The sequence below is a fragment of the Triticum dicoccoides genome, chromosome 2B, assembly GCF_002162155.2.
Source record: "Triticum dicoccoides isolate Atlit2015 ecotype Zavitan chromosome 2B, WEW_v2.0, whole genome shotgun sequence".
Taxonomy (NCBI): Eukaryota; Viridiplantae; Streptophyta; class Magnoliopsida; order Poales; family Poaceae; genus Triticum; species Triticum dicoccoides.
The window spans coordinates 825,223,373-825,243,554 of NC_041383.1; the positions used below are offsets into that span (position 1 = coordinate 825,223,373).

Consider the following 20,182-nt stretch of genomic DNA (forward strand, 5'->3'; position numbering starts at 1 on the left):
TCCACTCATATTTTAGCTCTGAACAAACCAGTTTTTGAAGAAGAAAATTCAAGGAAAATTTGAGCAAGCTATGTCAGTTCTGAACCACCAACCTATTTTTTGCTCTGAACAAACCAGTTTTCAGAGAATAAAATCCGAGAGAAATTTCAGTTAGCCAGGGAAGGGACAAGTATGGGCGGGCAAGCAGAACTCTCTGTCTTGTGAAGGTATGACGAGTCAGAAGAAGATAACATGCGGTGTGTATTTCACATCACGACATCCATATATATTGAGTATACCATGCATTCCACGTACATGATTTCTAGTCAAAGCACAAAATGTTTGCAAATAATTGCAAAGACATATTGAAACTTAATGATTTTATTGGCACCGCAAGTGCCAGAGAACATTCATGATGTTTCTCTAACTTGCTTTCTTGCTGATGTATCCATTGAAATGGATCTGGACAAAATAATCACTACAATAGCCAGCTTGTGGTATATTCTGACTGAAAAAATTACTTCCACAATCCTTATTCTGTCCACTCTTTGCTCACAGGACGAAGACAGATTCCATCTCTGCGCTCCTGCAACCATGAGCTTGTCTGCCACCAGGATCATCAGTGCCATCAATGAGTGTGTCAGTTTATTTCTGTCAGCCAAATCTGCCATTTCATCTTTGCGCTCCCGATGGAGTGGCTCACAAGAGCAAAGTCTCCATGATCGTGTATTGCAATTACAGAGTGATCTACAACGTCTCTGTGACACTCTTCCTGCAATGTATCACCTCATTAATGGAGCAGAGTGGAGAAGCTATGAAGACCATGTGGCCAAGCTCCTTCCGAGTCTCAAGGATGCTGTGTCTGAGGCCGAGGACCTTATTGATGAGTTCAGATGGCATGAGATGAAGGTGCAAGTGGAAGGCAATGCAATCCAATCTCCTTTCAATGACTTCCTTGATAAGGTCATTCATGGTAACTTCAACAAGTTGAATGATGTCCAGTTGAGGTTGAATTACCTTTCGAGTGAGATGAAGGCTATGGGGCTTCGTAAAGTTACACATCGATTTGCGAAATCAGTCAGGCCCGTGACCACCTCTTTGTTGTCAAAGGAAACAAAGATATTTGGTCGTGAGAAGGAGTTGAAACAGGTATTGGGGTTTCTTAATGTACCCACACGTCCAAAACGCAAAAGGGCAACTAGTTCAATCAGTGCATCAACAAGCACATCATCAAGCAACCATGTTAATGCTGAACCAAAAATATCAAGTCTTCCTGTTTTGGTGGTAGCTGGAATTGGTGGCGTTGGAAAGACTACTTTGGCCCAACATATCTGCAACCATCAACGAGTGAAGTCTCACTTCGAGCTAATAATTCGGATTTGTGTCTCACATGACTTCAATGAGAAGAGGTTAACTAAAGAGGTCATAGAATCATCTACTGGAAAGGGGGCAAAGATTGATCATTTGGATTCTCTTCAACGTGCTCTTTATAACCACGTGAAAAACAAAAGGTTATTGATAGTCCTTGATGATGTGTGGGATGATGCTTTGAAGGATAATGGACGGTGTTGGGAGATGTTTTGTGCACCTTTTACAAGTGTCCAAGAGGGAAGTGCGATGTTAGTCACCACTAGATGTCCAAATGTTACCAAGGCGGTGCACACAATGGAGCCTGTTATAGTTGAAGGTTTAAAGGACGATGTCTTTTGGAATTTCTTCAAGTTATGCGCATTTGGATCTGAGGGTTCTAGCAATGATCCTGAGTTAGAATGTATTGGAAGAAGAATACTTCCTAAATTGAAGGGTTCTCCTTTGGCCGCCAAAACTCTAGGGCGCATGTTAAGCATGGACCTTCAAGCATCGCATTGGAGTTCCATACTTGAGAGTGAACTGTGGGAGTTGAAACAAAAGGAAACCGAGATTTTGCCTGCCCTTCGGTTGAGCTACATGTATTTACCATTCTATTTGAAACAATGCTTTGCATTCTGCGCCTTGTATCCCAAAGATTACAAATTTGAGAAGGCATGCTTAGCTGAAATTTGGGTAGCAGAAGGCTTTGTCGAGCCTCAAGGTGGTGTTCCCATTCAAGATATTTGCTATCAGTATTTTGAAGACCTTGTGTCTCGGTCCTTCTTTCAAAAGGTTAATGGTCGATATGTAATCCATGACTTGCTGCATGACATGGCACAAAAAGTTTCAGAGCATGACTGCTTCATCTTACGAAATAAGAGTGACTTTGATAAAGTTCCCCAGAATGTTCGCCATCTATACATACTCCCTAGCAGTGAATTTGATGATTCCAACTTGTTGAGACTATGCAAGTACACGAAGCTGCGCACCCTAATTTGCAAGATTAATTTGGGGAAAGGAACATGCTTTGTAATGGACCACTGGTGTACTAAACTTACACGTATGCGTGTGATGTCTTGTGCCTTCACAAATGAATTACCAGATAGTATTGGTAATTGGAAGCATCTTCGGTACCTTGAAATCTCCGGAACCTGTAATTTGAAGAGGATTCCTTCTTCATTCTGTTGGCTATATAATATGCAGATTTTATATGCCAAGAAATGCAAGATACAAAGCTTACCCACTGACTTTGATAAGTTGACCAGTTTACAAAAAATTGGATCAAACGGATTAACTATTGATGCAGCCAATCAAGAGGGACTAGGAATTATGTCAATAAAGAATCTGAATCAAATTCGTGAATACTTGGTGATAAATAATCTTGGCATCCTAAGTGAGGACCATGCAGCAGAAGCTAAACTGAAAGATAAGAAATGTCTTGAGAGGTTGATATTGAATATGCGAGTTGCTTTACGCTCCGCTGAGTTTTATATCCACAACAATGATACAGAAGTGCTTGAAGGTCTGCAACCTCCTATCAGCCTAAAGGGTCTCTTCGTCAAGAATTATGTTGGTGTCTCGCTCCCAAGCTGGTTTCAACCACAAAACTTGCCAAGTTTAACATCACTTGGTTTTGAAGGTTTTGTTGGGATGAAGAGCATATCATTTCCCATGATCTCACAGACCATAAACCTAAATGAGACACATGCAATTGGTACGTTCTTGTCCTTGACAAACATAACCATTGAGAAGTGTGAAAATTTATCAAGCCTAGAAGATTTTCTGCAACCAAGTTATCTACCTGGCATCAAGAACATTGAAATTAAAGATTGCAAGATGTTAGCATCTGTACCAACTGAATTTTTTGGGGGTTTTCATTTCCTTGAAGAACTGCGCATAGCTGATTGTCCAAACATGCGCCTCCAAAGACTGGTTTCGCCGTCCCTCAAGGAGCTCAATTTGTTGCGTTCTAGTATCTTTTGCAATATTGACTGCTGCTCCCTCACCTCCTTTCATTGTCAATGCGACTTTGCCACGTCCATACAACTACAAACGTGGAGTCTTCCAGCTTTAAAGAGATTGGAAATTGAGTGCAAATCTCTTACATCTATTGGAGGCTCCCCTAGTCTTTCCATTTCTACGGGCACTGGCAACATTAGAGCACTCTCATCCCTTACTTTCCTAGAAGTTACATGGTGTGAGAAATTATTGACCCTTGATGGCATCCTAACACAAGAATACCTACCTGCTATTGAGAGAATTGACGTTGGATTTTCTTACGAGTTACTGTCCCTGCCAGTTGAAAGGTTTGTGAGTTTTCCTTACTGAAGAATCTGAGGATTTGTAACTGCCCAAGTCTCAACTGGCAAAGAGGGCTGGTCTTGCCATCACATATCAAGGTTGAAATAGCCGGGTGTCCAAAGTTAGAGGAAGTGGGTGAGATCAATGGAAGATCGGTCTAAGGTATTTGTGCTAACGCTTGTTTCCTGTCCAGCTTTTATGTCTATGTTGCTCGAAATTCCGTACATACTGTAAATTACTCGTGCATTAGGCAGTGATGACACCTACATTCTTTATTTGTCTTGTTTCTGTTTGTTAGTTCCAATATCTAGTTCGTATAGATATCTGGATCTGTTAATCATTTCCATAAAGAAATTCCAGTATAGGGCGACATTTTAAACAAAACTTGTCCATACGTGTGCTGCCGCATTGTGTGCTTTAAGTCGAAACTCTTGTTTGTTTTATTTGGCCAAATTTGCTATACTGATTGTGTTTTCTTCTTCAAGGAACGTATAGCTGCATTACTTGGAAGTTGGAAGACATGAGGACAACAAGATATCATGCCATTGTTTCGCCGTCTCTATCTGTATCGCTGTGGACCCGTGGTTGTTTCTACTTACTTTTTTTACAGTTTTATTCCATCAATCATTTCCCATATTTGTTCTGATAACTACTCCCTCTGTTCCAAAATAGATGACTCAACTTTGTACTAAAGTTAGTACAAAGTTGAGTCATCTATTTTAGAACGGAGGGAGTATATGGTTTACACAACCGTAGACTTGCTGTAATAACTTATGAAACGACAGAGAGTCGCTGTGTAAGACATGTGGTATATGTATGCACTTGTGCGTTATGGTGCATCTTAATTAGTTTGTACGTACAGTGAAGAGGCAGGCAAATGGTTTCAGGTTTCAGAAGTAAAGAGTATAGTAATTAGGTCGTTTGCTGTTGCAGTTTGCAGCAGAGCTACTAAGTGTGCTTGCCTGAACTACTTATTCGGAAGCGTGGACAATTTGTTTTGCAGATGTTAATCTTTTGTGTTTGGTTTGCCCTGTGATTGTTTCAAGCTACTGCAAATTTTGTTTTTTGAGCTTTCAGAGCGGATGGAGCTGACAGAAAGAAAGTTGCTGCACTTTGAGTCGAGAGGCAGGTGAGCTGTAGTGCCTTTTTGTCCCTAACTTCATTTGTTTATATGCATTTTATTTATTGTCCTCCCATCCGTTGCTTACACAATAATTGGTTGGGACGCTTTCCTGGCTCATCAGCAGCAGCAGAGCTCAACGGGCATCTGTGTGGGCAGTAGCTATCCCGGCTCTCCCTCTCCCCATTCCCCTTCCACCGCCCGGCGTCGACGGCCACCCCTTGTCTTTCCCCTTGTGCAGTGTTCGCCCGCTCCCGCTCACCTCCACTTCTCCTAACGCATCCACATCAACCTCCTCCTTAGGGACAGAGCTCCTTCTCCTAAAGCTTGCTATCTATGTTCAAAAAATAATATGCTTAAATTTTTAAAAGCCTTTATCGAGCATTTAAAAAAGTTCATGCATTTCAAAATATATGGTCATGGCATTTAAAAAATATTGGTGTAATTTTCCAATACGTTTCATACCGTTCCAAAACAAATGTCATGTGTTACAAAAATATGTTTGTGAAATTTTAGAAACCAATTCTACAATATAAAAAATGTGTGCGTAATTTAGAAAAACGATTATTACATTAAAAATTTACAAGTTTCAAAAATATGTTTCTAACATTTTTATAAACAATTTTAAATTTCAAAAAAAATGATCGTCTTATTTTTGTGTCATTCAAAAACGTATCTTAACATTTAAAAAACTGTACTAACACGTACCAAATATATTTTATGTTTTAAGAAAATGTTCAATGTGTGTAAAAATGTTCATCATGCATAAAAACAATTCGGCGTGCATTTGACAAATGTTCAACGTGTATCTGAAAACACTTATGAATTTTTTTGAACATGCATTTGGAAAAGTCTGTATGTATTTGAAAAATGAAACAAAAAATGAAATATAGAAAAGAGGAAAACCATAAATAACCGATGATAACGTTCCAATAAACGGACACACAAAAGAGGAAAAAGTCACACGAAAGCTTCTAAACCAGTTCAATGTTTTTGAGGGGTTTATTCAACACTTAAGTTTTTGAGGGTTTATAAGCCACAAATGGCAAAAACCAGTTTGAACTGGTGAAAAATGCCAATGGCGGGCGACCTTCATGGAGGTCTTTTTTTGAATTTTTTTTTCATATTTTTGAAGTTTCAAAAGATTCTGAAAAAAATTCATACATGTTCATATGAATGTGCTACCTCCATAAAGAAATATAAGAGCGTTTAGATCCTAACAAAAAAGTCAAAATCGTGATTTTGAAACCTATGAAGAGTACAAACGCTGTTCATTATTAGGAATGCAGGAATTTTCTTTTTCTTTTTTGTGTAGCTCTTATTATAATGTATTTCATCGTCAGACCTTATACACATGCTGAATACATCCATATGAATGTGTAGAATGTTTTTCAAACAAATTTGAAACTCCAAAAGCCGTCGAGACAAGCTTCTCAAAATCGTTTATGTGATTTACGTTTAGGCCAGGAGGGTCATGTACTCATGTCTAGTCGAGGGCTTTATATAGGGTTATAACCATTGGTTATAACAGAAACTTCTTTCTTTTATTCTCGAATCGGTCCGATCCATACTAGCAATGCCGCGAAACAAGGAAGAAACGGCTTTGCTTGGACATCAGGCTTGAGGCTGCTTTGCTTTGATATGAGAAGCTGCGCAGGACAGATCATTTCACAAGGAACTAGGACACTGCTGAACGGTAACAGGCTTCTGAATACAAGCTAGTACAAGTCAGTGTAGCAGTTTTGTAGGGCTCAGATTTCGACGCCTCCGATGATTATTTCAGTCTGCAGCACAAAGTTGAATCTCAAGAGTCTGTCTGTGTTGGCGATCGAGATTGGTTCTTTGGACAATGAGCAGGCAGAGGTCCAGTATATTGTTTTCGGATTGGTGGATGCAACTCAAATGATGATTCTTCATCACTGTCTGTACGTATGTGCTGGTGGCGTGCATTGCCTCTCTGCCGCGGCAAATTCTTTGCTCTGTCTGGTTGGCAAGAGAAACTCTAGGAAAGATCGTCTTCTTCCTATCTGATGTGCATTACTACTACAAAATAAATCTGCCGGCGGTGTTTGTTTAGCAAGCATTTGATTGATCCCATTGGTCATTGAATTCTTGTCTAGCTATGGGCCTCCCCTGTGGTAGCTATTTTCGGGGTGGTGCCTAACTCCTATTTAACAAGATTGATTTAGGTGGGGGCGGGGCGACTTAGTTACCGGCGCAAAGCAAACCAAACAAGGAAGCGGCCTCATAATTGCACGTCGATCGACTATATAAACAAGGCTCTGGAGCAGCCGGCTCGATCGTCTCCTCACTACCTACCCATCGTCTCCCCATCGTCCCTCGAGTACATCAAGCCCTCGAGTCCATGGACGCCGTTTGGGCCTTCCCGCCAGGCTTTCGCTTCCACCCTACGGACGAAGAGCTCATCAAGCACTACCTCAAGCCCAAGGTGCAGGGTCTCGCCATCCCGCAGATCAATGTCATCCCCAGATCGACGGGTGCTACCTGGTCGAGCCGGCTCAACTGACAATGCCCCTCTTTTTCCTGGTCAAGCCTGATTAACGGGTGCTACCTACCTGGTACTCCCTCCGTTCCCAAATACTTGTCTTTCTAGACATTTCAAATAGACTCAACATACGGATGTATGTAGACATATTTTAAAGTGTAGATTCACTCATTTTGCGCCGTATGTAGTTACTTGTTGAAATCTCTAGAAAGACAAGTATTTAGGAACGGAGGGAGTACATGTCTGACAAAGGCAATGGCCCCCTTGGCCCACATGAAGCTCCGCACTGGTGGCTTGGTCTTGGCTGGATATCATAGGCAGCCCACTCATGCAAGATGACGGTATGTTTTGTACGCTTGTTTGTCGCGGGATTGGACTACTACGCAGAGGACTGGGAGACGAGGTTCTACCGGGGAGGATCGGGCGAGGGGGGTGGAGTCGAAAGTCGTGGTTTGCTTTGGCTACACTTTTTCAGGGGGGCGAAATGCATGCAAGGGTCGTCCACAATCATGAGCTCCACGTACGGGCCGCTTAGATCGCCCGAGTCCAATGGGCTCATCCTCAAATCAAGTGAAGGCGTCTCAAAGCTTCATTCTAGTGATCGTTTGAAGCTCCCAATCGATGTTCTACGTACGATACCCTGAATCTGTTTGACGAAAGCTTTTCTCTAACATTTCACAACGGGTTTCACTTACTAAACTGGTAGATAGAAATTGAGTGGCTGCCACCATGGTTTTCAATTCCAGCTTCCAGAAATTTTTGGCACCAACCGAAATCAGTGAAATCCAGTGATTTCAGTTTGCATTTCAGCCAAAGGGCCGAAATATTCACTTGAGTTTAATTAAGTATTTGAAATTTTAAAAAAAAAAATTTGATTTGTTGTGTACTATTGAAATTCCTGAAATATTTTGGCCGAAACGTAATATTTCAGTGTCTACTGAAATTAATGAAATTCAGCGAACTTCAATGAAATCTAATTGAAAGCGAAAACCATGGCTGCCACAGTCTTCCCTTGATAAGGGGTCTGGAAACTTCATGAAGTACAAGATCTGGGATCGAGGGTGTTGTGTGGGCAGGCTGGGAGGGGAGATGGGGGCTACAACAGTGGTTTGGCCTCCCTTGTGTAGCGCCGGTAATGGATGTGTTCCGCTCCTACTCCTCCCCCTTTCCCTGGCTCAACGCCAACCACTTTACCTTCCGCCATGACGCGGTCATCACCCATTTGTGTGCTGTCCGTTGATTTTGCCCATTTGTGTTGCTGCTGGAGTAGCATACATCCTCTGCTTTCTTTTACTGTACATACTGAGGTTTCTGTAACAACTAAAGAGAATGAACACTTGGCTAGCCTAAAGTTTGATCTAGGACTGGAGCTTGCAAAGCCTCAGATTTTTGACGCCTCTAGATAATCACTTGAATTTCAGGTCTTAAATTTCAGGGAGTTGAGTTGAGTTGAGTTGAGTGGCCTTAAATTTCAGGTCTGTTGGCTGCTACTAGAATAGAAAGCTGCCGGCCTTTGAGCTTCAGCATCATATCATAAACCAACTCTGGCCTATGAGCTTTAATTACAATGCATTCATGCATCAGCACTGCATCTGTTGGAGCTCCAGCGACCGGCGGGCAGCGGCGAATGACAAATGGTGCAGCGTCGCGGCGGTGGCCGGTGGCGAGGCAGGGCTGTGCCGAGGCGTGAAGAAAATTCAGGTGGTGTTCTCTTTGTCTTGGTAAGCAATCATTTGATTGTTGAACGGAACCAAGCTGTCGTTTTCTGTTGCTGGTGGAGTGGCATCCTCTGCTTTCTTTTACCATTAGAGCACGACTTTTACTGCAGTGCACTTCTCTAAAGATCAAGAAAAAAAATAGCATGCCATACAAAACGGGGCCGCCCATTAAATTACGCTATTAGATTGCTCAACCGTGGTGTTATTAGTGAGACATTGTATGCTGATTTATTTAGCGAATTAATTCTCTACACGCTCTAGCTGGCTATTAGTGACACTATAACGCGGTTTTTTCCTGTGCTCAAGAATATATGTGTACTGAGTAATGCAACAAGGGAGCAGGAGCAGGTAGCATCCTGAATTTAATTAAGAATGCAACAAGGAGCTGGTAGCATCATAAATTTATGACATGAAATCATTGGTTACACTTCGGTGTTCACCCAGGACCATGGTTGGTTCTTCCTGGAAATTCGTGAAGGTTTGGTCTCATCAAACATTGCTGATTATTCATTGCTAAAGTCTGGAAGTGCGCTTTTGACAGCAAACGTTCGTCGACAGCAAGTAGCTGTAGCACCGATCATCTACCAAATTCACGGCTTGATTTCTTTCTTTTCCACGTAGCTGTAGCAACTTATTTTTTTTCATTTCTCTGTCTCACCATGCTGCTGGGAGTATTTGGTTTCTGCTTTCACACAGTATATGTGGTGCTGCTCATACATGTTGGTGCTGGTGCTTTGGGTGATTTGAGAGCCTGAAGCCGGCTTACTGCACATATTTTTTAAAGACAGTGTTTGGTGGTCATGAGTTCCGAAAACAATTTGTGTGTCTTGCCTTGTGACTGTTTTTTATTTTCAAATGGTCAGTCGTTGATCCATCCATCCATCCTAGGTGATTTCAAAGAGGAATATATACAGAGCACCACTCTTGCTGCACTTCTCTCAATATGCATGTATACACATACTCAGGTATCAAAAAGTTGGGGTTACATAGGGGGCTCTACCTTTCACTTACCTAGGTATACCCATTCACCATCGTAAGCTAACAAACCGAGAGTGGAAATGCATCGAGGATCGGTTTGAAAAGAAACTTAGTTGCTGGAAGGGCAAACTTATGTCATATGGAGGTCGGTTAATTCTTATTAATGCGGTGCTAACGAGTATGCCGATGTTCCTACTATCCTTCTTTGAGGTTTCAGTTGGGGTTAGGAAAAGGCTGGACTTCTACCGATCAAGATTTTTTTGGCAGAGTGATGAACTTAAGAGAAAGTATAGACTCGCCAAGTGGGATGTTATTTGTCGACCAAAGGACCGAGGGGGTTTGGGTATCGACAATCTTGAGGTCAAGAACAGATGCCTGCTTAGTAAGTGGTTGTATAAGCTTTCAGTTCAGACTGACGCAACTTGGGCGCAGATTCTTCGTAACAAGTATCTGCAGTCCAAAACTTTGTGACAGGTGACAGTGAGACCAACTGATTCGCCGTTTTGGAAGGGCCTTATGAGAGTCAAGGAAACCTTCTTTAATAGAACAAAGTTTATTGTTGGTGATGGCAATGATACACGGTTCTGGGAGGACACTTGGTTGGGTGATACATCATTAGCGCGACAGTACCCAACCTTGTATCATATTGTCCAGCGACGTGATGCGCTAGTTGCAACGATTATGCAGTCCATTCCCCTTAATATTCAGTTTCGGAGGGTGCTTGTTGGTGAGAGATGGGAAGCTTGGCTTCATCTCGTGCGTAGACTGATGGAAGTCCAGCTAGCTCAACAGCCCGATCAGTTGTGTTGGAAACTTACTAGGTTTGGACAATTTACTGTTAAGTCGATGTACATCGATGTTATTAACTCCACTGTCATTCCTAGCTCCAAACATGTTTGGAAAGTAAAAGTGCCTTTGAAAATTAAAGTGTTTATGTGGTTTGTCCATAAACAGGTTATTTTAACGAAGAACAACTTGGTTAAGCGCAATTGGACAGGATCTACTAGGTATAGTTTCTGTGATCGGGATGAGACCATTAAGCATCTCTTCTTTGAGTGTCCGTTGGCGAGAATTCTGTGGCGCACCGTGCAAATTGCCTTTAACATTACTCCTCCGAGTACGGTCGGGTCGTTATTTGGAACGTGGCTGGATGGGATAGAGTCCGATAGAGCTAGACATATTCGTATAGGAGTTTGTGCGTTGTTATGGGCAATTTGGAATTGCAGAAATGATTTGGCTTTTAACAGAATAACTACTATTCATTTTTTGCAGGTTATATTCCGTGCTACGGCGCTGATCCGTATGTGGTCCTTACTCACTCCGACGGAGGCCAGGGAGCGTTTGGTTACTGGATCTGTCCGGTGGGAGATGGTAGCGCGGGATATCTTCAACCGGTTGGGTTGGCGGTCATGTAATAGGATAGGCAATTAGTTTTCCTATCTTTATTTTGCCAGCCGGTTGTGGCTCTTTGGCCTTTTCTTGCTTTAGTGTCGAGGCTCTTTGTGAGCTCGCCTTTATTTTGTTTGAAGACTCTATGACATTGTTGAACCTATTTTATTTATTTAAGTGACCGTATGCATCGTTCTGATGCAGAGGCCGGGGAGTCCCCTTTTTTGAAAAAAACATAGGAGCAAGGAAACAGCTGTTTTACAGGGTTACACACTTACTGTTTCATTTGTCTGTCTTGCCGTCCTGCTGGGAGTATATGGCTTTTTGTTTTCACATAGTATACGCGTCATCGAGGATGTCGGTATTCGGCTCACTTCGTCTATTCGTTAATGCTAGAGACACTCAGGAAAAAACATATATAAGATTTAAGAGCAGGCGGGCATCATCAATTTTGTATGCAACAAGGAGCAGGTAGCATCATGAGTTTAGCATAACAACAAGCAGCAGGTAGCATCATGAAGTTAAAATATGTAAAGGAGCAGACTTATTGATTTAAGAGCAGACAAGCAGAAATAAACATATGATTTAAGAGCAGGCAGCATCAGCAATTTTGCATGTAACAAGGAGCAGGTAGCACCATGAATTTAGCATAACAACAAGGAGCAGGTAGCATCATGAATTTAAGATATACTCCCTCTGTAAATTAATATAAAAGCATTTAGATCACTATTCTAGTGATCTAAACACTTTTATATTAGTTTACGGAGGGAGTATGTTGGTACAACGGCAAGCGGACAAAGCTGTGAGCTCACCCGGGGCCAGGACCAAGGTTGCTTCTACCTGGAAGCTTCCCAGAAGCTGTGATGGTTGACTCGTGTAGCTTGTTAGGCTCCCCTCCCTCACTCCCATCCAAGATTGTTAGCTTCATTTCTCTCCTCCACCACCAAGCTCCTCCTCCTGTGCTTTTGACAGTGAGCGTCCTCCACGCCAAGCAGCCCCCTCTTGAACCTTTTGCTTTCTTCTACTGGGTTCCACATACCATTTTTTGTTTTTGTTCCTGTGTGTTGTTAAAAGTAGAATCCAGTGAGCTATTTTAGCTTACAACAAGCCTTCTTTTTTGAAGAGAAATATCCGGGGAAATTCAAGAAAGCTGAGGATGTGAAGCGGAACAGAACACTGTTATGAGGATGTGAAGTAGGTGGTGAGCATGATTTGGTCTTTTCATGTACTGCTTCCAGACTTTCGTAAATTAATAAATCTCGACTGAATATCCCAGCATATATTTCACGACACTATCAACACTCTCCGGCTTCAAGATTTGCCTCTCCTCGACAGACGCTTTACTTGGTCAAAACCAGCAGGAGGTGCCCATTCTTGTCCGGCTTGACCGGGCTCTGGCAAGCGTGGACTGGGCCTCAAAATTTCCGGATACCTCTCTTTCTTCTCTTGCCAGGACAACCTCCGATCACGTTCCCATCCGGCTAACGGCAGCACTTCCATCCCCAGATCGTTGGTTTTCCGCCTTGACCGCTCTCTCCTCAACGTCCCTTTATTCAAGGAACGGGTGGCCGCAAATTGGGGAAGCGTCGGTCCTCAGCATGCCCACCTTGGATCTGCTAGAATTCTTTCCCTCAAATAAAGCGTACCGGGGATATGGCAAAAAAAGTGGCTGTCCAACAGGAGATCGCCTAAGATCTTAGCCTTAAACCGCCATACCACTATCAACTTGACAAGCTGGAAGAGGCCAGGACGTTGTCATCTCTCGAATCCGATCTTCGGCTTGCGGTCAAGCTTTCACTGCACCGACATAATGCTGCCATTGCAGCCTACTGGAGGCAACGGGCAAAGGTTAAGGATTGCGTCTTCGGTGACGAAAACTCAGCATACCTTCATATTTGTGCCTCGGTCAGACACCGTAAAAACCAAATCAAATCCCTTGAAAACAAAGGCACCACCTTTACTGCGCATTGTGACAAGGAGGCTGTTCCTCTGAACTTCTTTAAGAACCTGATTGGCGTATGCCATCCGGTCTCCTTTTCCTTTGATCTCGATAGTCTACTTCTCCCAAACTCAATTACTTCCGCTCAGGCTTCCAACCTATCTGCTCCTTTTACCTTGGAGGAAATTAAGGCTGCTCTTTGGGCCATGAAGGACGATGCAAGCCCAGGGCCGGATGGTTTTGGCCCCGCTTTCTACAAAAGCAACTGGGATCTTGTTAAATTGGATCTTCTCAATTTGCTTAATGACTTTCATGCTGGCTCAGCAGACCTTATGCGTTTGAACATAGCTCACATCGTGCTCCTTCCAAAGAAGTCCGACGCTGCTAAGCCAGAAAACTATCGCCCTGTGTCCCTTCAAAACTGCTCTGTCAAGCTTGCGTCTAAGTGCCTCGCCTTTCGGGCCCAGCCTCTTATCGACCACCTCATTCATGACGAGCAAACGGGTTTTATTCGGGGCCGTGGGATCGCCGAAATCTTTGTCCATGCTGCGGACATTGTCCAAACTTGTTTTAAACGGCTTCTCCCCGCAATCGTCATCAAGCTCGATTTCCACAAGGCTTTCGACTCGGTGTCTTGGGTCGCCCTTGCCGCGATCTTACGTGCAAAAGGCTTTCCACTGTCCTGGTGCCGTTGGGTTGACCACCTAAACTCTTCGTCCACCTCGGCCGTGTTACTGAACGGCAAGCCGGGCCCTTGGTTCCCGTGTCGGCAAGGCTTGCGGCAGGGTGACCCTTTCTCCCCCTATCTTTTCATTATAGTTGCTGATGTCCTCAAGCGCCTAATTCTCCAGGCCTCCTCAAATGGCCTTCTTTCCCACCCAATTGCAGACGATATCCCTTGTACCGTCTTGCAATATGCTGACGACACTCTTATTGTCCTTCCTCCAGATGCAGCGCAACTGCGGACCCTCAAGCAAATCCTACTTCAGTTCTCCGAGGCCACCGGCCTTACCATCAATTTCCACAAAAGCACCTTCACGCCTATTCACATCGACCCGGAGCTATCTAACAACCTTGCGGCCATTATTGGTTGCCCGGTCGCTTCCTTTCCGCAATCTTACTTAGGATTGCCTCTCTCCACCCACAAACTCACTCTAGCGGATTTTTTCTTTATCATTGATAAGGTCGACTGACGTTTGGCCGGCTGGCAAGGACTTCTTCTGTCCTTGGCCGGGCGGGCAATTCTTGTACACTCCGTCCTCCGGGCCCTGCCAATCTATGCTATGAGCGTTCTTCTTCTTCCCGCCGGCACTGTGCAAGAGATTGAGAAACGCTGTCGAGCCTTCTTCTGGACGGGCCAAGACACGGTTACCGGGGGTAACTGCAAAGTTGCTTGGGACATCGTGTGCGCTCCTTTCACTAATGGAGGCCTCGGCTTCCTCTCTCTAATGCAAATGAATGTTTGCCTCCTCCTCAAACACATTTCCAAGCTACACGACGGTGGGGCTTCGCGAAAACCTTCCTACCTTGTCTCCAAGTACGGATGGTCTAGCACCCATGACGTGGGAACGGACCATAGTCATTCTACCCCTATCTGGCGGGATATCATGAAAGGCCTTGATTTCTTTCGCTCAAACACTCGAGTGCAACTTGGCAACGGCGCCACTACCTCATTCTGGCTCGACCTTTGGCTCCCTAACACCACCCAAACCCTAGCACAACTTTTCCCGGCTTTGTTCTCTCACTCCAATCGGATCCACACTCCGGTGGCTCATGCTCTGGGCTCGCACAACCTAACCTTGGACCTGACCCCCAGGCTGTCTCACACGGCTGAGTGCGAGTTTGTTGATCTTCGCAATGTTCTGGCTTCGGTAAACGTGAATTTGCAGGTTGCTGACAGAAGAATTTCGAGGGAGGCAGGCAAGCCGTTAACCACCAAGCTGGCCTACCAAGCGGTTTGGAAGTCGCGGCCCCAGGACAACCTTGCGCCGGCCATTTGGAGAAACTATGCACCAAATAAATGCCGAATTTTTGTCTGGCTCGCCCACAAGGACCGCTTGTTCACGAAAGCTAGGCGTTTCAGACGGGGCATTGCCACCAACGCCGACTGCCCCTTCTGCAACCAATGCGAAACCATTGAGCACCTTCTTTTTCAATGCCGACACCTAGCTCCGATCTGGGCAGAACTAAACAGCCTTTGCCATCACACAGCGCATGGACTACTACATGCTTGGGAGGGTGACTTCAACAACAAGACACGATCGACAGTTATGATGGCCGTTCTCTGGAACATTTGGAAGACGCGAAACGCCAAGGTCTTCCGAAACCAACAACTCCAGCCCCACATTATTGCTAGTTCGGCAGCCGACGATCTTCGACTTTGGTCCCATCGTTGCAAGAAACCACAGAGGCAGATTATGCTCCATGACTGGGGCTCCATGTTGTTCCATCTAGCTGGGAGAATATAGTCCCATGGCATAATGTAATCTTTTCCTTCTGCTTTTTCCATTCCCCAAAACCCCCTGTATTTCTGTTCCCTATGCTTGGCACACTTTGACGGTGGTTAATAAAGGTTCAGGCAGGCGTAAGCCCGCCGTTGACGCGTCAAAAAAAAAGTAAAGTGTGTGCGTGCATGGTTTCTAGTCAAAGTAAAGTATCATTGTTAGTACTGTAATTGGAAAGCCATATTGACATTGGAACTTGTTAACTCATGGCCATACATTTATCATGTTTCTCGAACTTGTTAACTCATGTAACCATTCAAACTAATTTCATGCCAACTTTTGGTGGAAACATAGTGTACTCTGACTGCCAATTTACTTCCACAATTCTAGTTGCATCTATGCATCCAATGTTTACCTCCACAATTCTAATGTACTCTAACTGCAACTTTTGCTGATCGCGTCCAATGTTTGCTCACAGGACAATGTCCAAACTCTAACCACCATGAACTTATCTACCGTTGGGGTCATTGATGCCATCAGTGAATGTGTCAGCTTGTTTCACTCGGCCAAATCTGCCATTTCATCTATGCAGACAAAACTGTGAGCTCACCTGGGACCATGGTTGGTTCTTCCTGGAAGTTCCCCAGAAGGTTTGAGAGTTTACTCATGTAGATTGGTAGGCTACCCTTCATCAATCCATCCAACATTATTAGGTTCAATTCTCTCTTGCTCCTCCTGCGCATTTGAAAGCGAGCGCTCGTCCACGACAAGTAGCATCGTTCCAGGTGAGCACAGCATGATTTCTTTCCACATATGAAGCTCATTTGGCGACCAGGATACCTTTTTTTCTCGGTGTTGTTAAAATTACAACCCAGCAAAATATTTTAGCTTAGAACCAACAATTTTTCTTGAATAAAAAGTAGAGGGGATTTTTTTTTCAAAGCTGAGAAAGCAGAGAGGAATAAGCAGAGCCCTCTGTTACGAAGATAGAGCAGAGAAAGCAGAGAAAATAATTTGGTTTTTTCATGTACTGCTTCCAGGGTTACAGTAATTCATAAGAGGGACATACCTTTAATGTTCTAACTCCATCATGTTCCGCCTCAGGCTCTTTATCTAGTTCCATATATGAATAAATCTCACTTGAACATCAAAGTGTATATTTCACAACATATATATCGAGTAAACCGTAAAGTAGAGCATAGTTGTTAATAAACTGCAAAGACACATCAACACTTTATAACTATATTTTCACTTCATGTGTTTCTCTAACTTGCTGACGTTTCATGTGTTTCTCTAACCTGCAAAGACATATCTGCAGAGAATAACTACTACAATAGTCAAGTTATTGTATAAGAATTGTCGTCTTGTTATACACTTTGACTGCAAAATTTACTTCCACAATGCTAATTGTGTCTTGTTTACTCTCAGGACCAAAATAGATTTCCAGACTCCTGCCACCATGAGCTTTTCTGCCATTGGGATTGTTAGTGCTCTCAATGATTGTGTCACTTTGTTTCAGTGGGTTAAATCTGCAATTTCATCTCTTCACTCTAAATGGAGTGGCTCACAGGAGCAAAGTCTCCAGGACCGTATATTACAGTTGGAGAGTGGCCTACAACTTCTCAAGGATACACTTCCTGCAATGTACGACCTCATTAATAAAGCAGAGTGGCGAAGCCACGAACACGGTGTGGCAAAGGCTCCTTCCGAATCTCAAGGATGCAGTGTCTGAGGCTGAGGACCTTCTTGATGAATTCAGATGGTATGAGATGAAGCTGCGAGTGGAGGGCAATGCAAGCCAATCTCCTTTCACTTAATTCTTTGATACCGTCGTTCGAGGCAGCTTCAACAAACTGAATGGTGTGCAGTTGAGGTTGAATCGTCTATCGAGTCAGTTGGAGAATATGGGGCTTTGTGGAGTTACAGAACGCATTGACAAATTAGTCAGGCCGGAGACCACCTCTTTGGCAAATGAAAATGAAATATTTGGTCGTGACAAGGAACTGGACCAGGTATTGGGGTTTCTCAATGTACCTAAAAATTCAAAACGCAAGAGAGCAGGTATTTCAATCAATGCATCGGCAAGCACGTCAACAAGCAACCATGTTAGTAATGAATCAAACATATTGAGCCTTCCTGTTTTGCCAATTACTGGAATGGGTGGTGTTGGAAAGACTACTTTGGCCCAACATATATGTAGCCATCAATGGGTGAAGTCTCATTTTGACCCGATAATTTGGATTTGTGTCTCAGATGACTTTGATGTGAAGAGGCTAACTAAAGAGGCCATACAATCATGTGCTAGACAGGAGGCAAGAACTGATAATCTGAATTCTCTTCTGTGTGCTCTCTCCAACGATATTTTGGATTCTCTTCAGGGTGCTCTCTCTGACCATGTGAACAATAAAAGGTTATTGATTGTCCTTGATGACATGTGGGGTGATGCCTTGAGGGAAAATGGGCAGTGTTGGAAGAGGTTTTGTGCACCTTTTAGAAGTGTTAAAGATGGAAGTATGATGTTGGTGACTACTAGATGCCCGGAAGTTACCGAGGGGGTGCGCACAATGGATCCCGTCATATTAGAAGGTCTAAAGGATGATGTCTTTTGGAATTTCTTCAAATTATGTGTGTTTGGATCTGAGAGTTCTAGCAATCATCCTGAGTTAGAGCACATTGGTATAAAAAAACTTCCTAAATTGAGGGGTTCTCCTTTGGCGGCCGAAACTATGGGACGCATGTTAAGCATGGACCTTCAAGCATCACATTGGAATTTTATACTCCAGAGTGAATTGTGGGAGTTGAGACAAGGGGAGACTGAAATTTTGCGTGCCCTTCGGTTGAGCTACATGTATTTACCATTCCATTTGAAGCGATGCTTCTCATTCTGTGCAGTGTTCCCCAAAGATTGCAGATTTAAGAAGGAAAACTTAACTGCAATCTGGGCAGTAGAAGGCTTTGTGGAACCTCAAGGAGGTGTTCCAATTCTGGATATTGGGTGCCAGTATTTTGAGGACCTTGTAACACGGTCCTTTTTTCAAGAAGTTAGTGGTGAATATGTAATCCATGACTTGCTTCATGACATGGCACAAATGGTTTCAGAGCATGACTGCTTCATCTTATGAAGTAAGAGTGGCTTTGATAAAGTTCCCCCGAATGTTCGTCATCTGTACATATGCCCTAGCAGTGACTTTAACGATTCCGACTTGTTGAGACTATGCAACTTCACAAATCTGCGTACCCTATTCTGCATGAAGGATTTAGGGGGGGAGCAAGTTTTATAATGGACCTCTGGTGTACTAAACTTCTGCGTATGCGTGTGATATCTTGTGCATGTGTCGATGAGTTACCAGATAGTATTGGCAACTGGAAGCATCTTCGGTACCTTGAAATCTTAGATTGTGTTTTGAAGAGGATTCCTTCAACTTTCTGTGGGCTATATAATCTGTAGGTTTTCTATGCCACAGTAAAAAGCTTGCCATGTGACTTTTGTAAGTTGATCAGTTTACATAGATTCGAATCAAATGGATTATCATATTATGCTGGGGCCGTACAGTTGTTGGTCGAGAAATTAGGTTACTAAAGAATTTGAACCAATTTCGTGGACACTTGGAGATAACTAATGGTGGCACCATAAGTAAGGATCATGCAGCAGAAGCTGAACTGAAGAATAAGAAATGTCTTGATGAGTTGACACTGGATATGGATTCTATGGATTACTACTCCCATGGGTCTCAAACCAGCCATGACAATGTGATAGAAGTGCTTCAAGTTACCGAAAAAGGGTTTCCCCCCGCTTTGTATTCCAAAGCAACCAACATCAAGTACAGATAACGCTGTGGCGAGCAGCACAACACACAAGAAAAAGAAGAAGAAACAAATGACAACCACGGCAGCTTGGCAAAGCACAGATGAACTGCCACCGTGGCGCCCACCGAACACAAATCACCACATACCGAGGCTCCGATCCGCCGCGTACCAAGAAGCACCTCCAAGAAGGGATGCGACGCCAACGACGCTGCTGCCCGGACGAGTCCTCAGGTTTCCCCGGGCACGCGGAGGGAGGTGGGGGTGGATACCACCGACACCCTCCAGGAAGGAATGGTGGCACCCGCAGGTGTCACTGCATCGGGGCCGAAGCCGGCAGGGATTTCTCCCGCATTCCAACCCCAACCGCCCAACCGGACGGAACCGACCCGCCAAACCGACGCCCACCACCCACTACTAGGGAAAAGCCTATACACAGAATCTTAGCAGCAGCGCGGCTCAAAAAGGAGCGCTGCTGCTAATTAGTAGTAGCGCGTGTGCAGGAAACTCGCTGCTGATAAGTTTTTAGCAGTAGCGCGCTGTGTGTAAACCGCGCTGCTACAAATATCGACCGGCGGTGTTCATCTAGCTCCATTTAGCAATAGCACCGTGGCCCGAACCGCGCTACTGCTACGGATGTAGTAGTAGCGCGCT

At 43.9% G+C, this 20,182-nt stretch overlaps 1 protein-coding gene and 1 pseudogene across 1 annotated transcript; both read left to right on the forward strand.

Annotated features, from left to right (window-relative positions):
- The first annotated feature begins 573 nt into the window (after nucleotides 1-573).
- Nucleotides 574-8,946, forward strand: LOC119361607 (putative disease resistance RPP13-like protein 1). Its single transcript, XM_037626737.1, has 4 exons — nucleotides 574-3,245; nucleotides 3,686-3,765; nucleotides 4,708-4,759; nucleotides 8,841-8,946. Exons 1-4 carry the CDS (start codon nucleotides 574-576, stop codon nucleotides 8,944-8,946), a joined length of 2,910 nt encoding a protein of 969 aa, XP_037482634.1.
- An 8,217-nt stretch (nucleotides 8,947-17,163) lies between these two features.
- Nucleotides 17,164-19,636, forward strand: LOC119361609 (annotated as a pseudogene).
- The last annotated feature ends 546 nt before the right edge of the window (nucleotides 19,637-20,182 follow it).